Below are 1971 nucleotides of genomic sequence, written 5' to 3' on the forward strand. Positions count from 1 at the left end.
CTGGAATCCTCTTCATTTATGGGTGATGTTGAGGCAGGAAGTTCTCCGAAGTATCTGCAGAAGAACTGGGTCTTTGAATCATGATCTTCTCCCCTTTAAAGCACAGGAAATATTACGCACAAAATTAAGTCACCGAATGCTTCATTTCACAGGCAATTGTGACAGCAGCCACCATGTCAGGAAAGCTGACTCAGAAAGGAGACCGACCAAATGGAGAAGTTAAGACTGAACTATGTGAGAGCATGGAGACCAACAGTGAGTAAGAGAACACCAAAGTTTTATACCTACACATTCAAGTTGTTTTGTTGAAAATTTAAATCTGGACAGTTTTTTCTTGAACAGCCCCATCCCCACTGATTGGCAGAGGCACTGTGCAAACTTCCTCCTGGAGAGAACTATTTTGAAATGCAAGATACAACAACTGGTCTACGGAAGTGTGTTGCTATCACGTTATTTGTATCTTGTTAAAACGTGATAGTTCTATGTCCAGGAAGTGGCGGTATTATGCTAGGCTAGTACAGTGCCTGACATGATTTGGTCTACACACAGATACGGATGCTGCTGTAGTTTTTGTATTGGGTCTCCTAAAGGCTGTTTCAGCTCTGATCGGATCATCACAGGATGTTTACAGTTTTGCTAAAGTTAGCCAGCTGCCTTCTCAGGGTTATATCACAAAAGTACTGAATCGATTTATGTTGAACTTTTAGGAAATGTTTATTACTCTTTCAGAAACATCTGAATAAAGTTTGAAACATTTCAGAGTAAGAGCGGGGCCGCGGCTCCCATGATTGTCATTCTGCAGATGAAGCTCGCCACACGGGGTCATTTCTCGACAGCAAGCCACTCTGAGGTTTTCTCCAGCGGTTCTCAGATATTTATTCTCTTTCACAACAAAACGGGGGACAGGAGGATGGAGGAGGCTAACCTCCATTTCAGGATTCATTTGCCTGGAAAATATGAAAATAAATAAATAACCACATCGGATTTTGATGAATTTTTCAGGAACATTCTGTGGCTAAAAAGTGTGTTGATGAGAACACGACAGTGACTTAAGTTTATATAACAACAGATCCACTGAATTTACCTTGAAGATGCGGCTTCATACGGTTGTGTTCTGAGACAAGGATTCGAGCGACAACTAACCCCTAAACAACAAGTTGTCCCCGCACTCACAGTATTCACTTCCTGTTTAGCCTTTCACAATAAAACCGGATACAACAAAACATTGTACCACACACACCATGCGTCCAACCTGTCGACACAATCTGCGCGCACTGATTGCAGAAACTGAGAGCACAGATTAGTAATCCGTGGTGTAATCTGTTTTGTTAAAAGGAAAAAAATAGTATAGGTCCTCTGGACGGGTTCTTCTTTAATGAAACGTTTCGTCTCTCTTCCAAGAGACTTCTTCAGTCTGAGAGTTTCAATTTGAAGCCTGAATTTTGCCTGAAACTCTCAGACTGAAGAAGTCTCTTGGAAGAGAGACGAAACGTTTCATTAAAGAAGAACCCGTCCAGAGGACCTATACAATTTTTTTCCTTTTAACAAAACAGATTGTACCACACACACCACGGATTACTAATCTGTGGTCTCAGTTTCTGCAATCAGTGCACGCAGATTGTGTCGACAGGTTGGACGCATGGTGTGTGTGGTACAATCTGTTTTGTTAAAAGGAAAAAAATTGTATAGGTCCTCTGGACGGGTTCTTCTTTAATGAAACGTTTCGTCTCTCTTCCAAGAGACTTCTTCAGTCTGAGAGTTTCAGGCAAAATTCAGGCTTCAAATTCAAACTCTCAGACTGAAGAAGTCTCTTGGAAGAGAGACGAAACGTTTCATTAAAGAAGAACCCGTCCAGAGGACCTATACAATTTTTTTCCTTTTACATCTTTAAACATCCATGTCAGTTTTTACTTTTGAACTAAGACTATCAGTCATCTCTTTGTTAAATGCTGGTAAATAACAAAATAATAT

General features: G+C 40.7%; 1 protein-coding gene across 6 annotated transcripts in view; it reads left to right on the forward strand.

Annotated features, from left to right (window-relative positions):
• The window catches only part of grm8a (glutamate receptor, metabotropic 8a), a 244391-nt gene that overhangs the window by 240029 nt on the left and 2391 nt on the right, over nucleotides 1-1971 (forward strand). For 5 of the 6 annotated variants that reach the window (XM_014014468.1, XM_014014470.1, XM_014014471.1 and 2 more), the window contains 1 exon segment: nucleotides 153-255. In XM_014014468.1, coding sequence (XP_013869922.1) covers nucleotides 153-255 — 103 coding nt within the window. 6 annotated transcript variants of the gene reach the window in all.

Source organism: Austrofundulus limnaeus, unplaced genomic scaffold (genome assembly GCF_001266775.1).
Source record: "Austrofundulus limnaeus strain Quisiro unplaced genomic scaffold, Austrofundulus_limnaeus-1.0 Scaffold115, whole genome shotgun sequence".
Classification (NCBI taxonomy): Eukaryota; Metazoa; Chordata; class Actinopteri; order Cyprinodontiformes; family Rivulidae; genus Austrofundulus; species Austrofundulus limnaeus.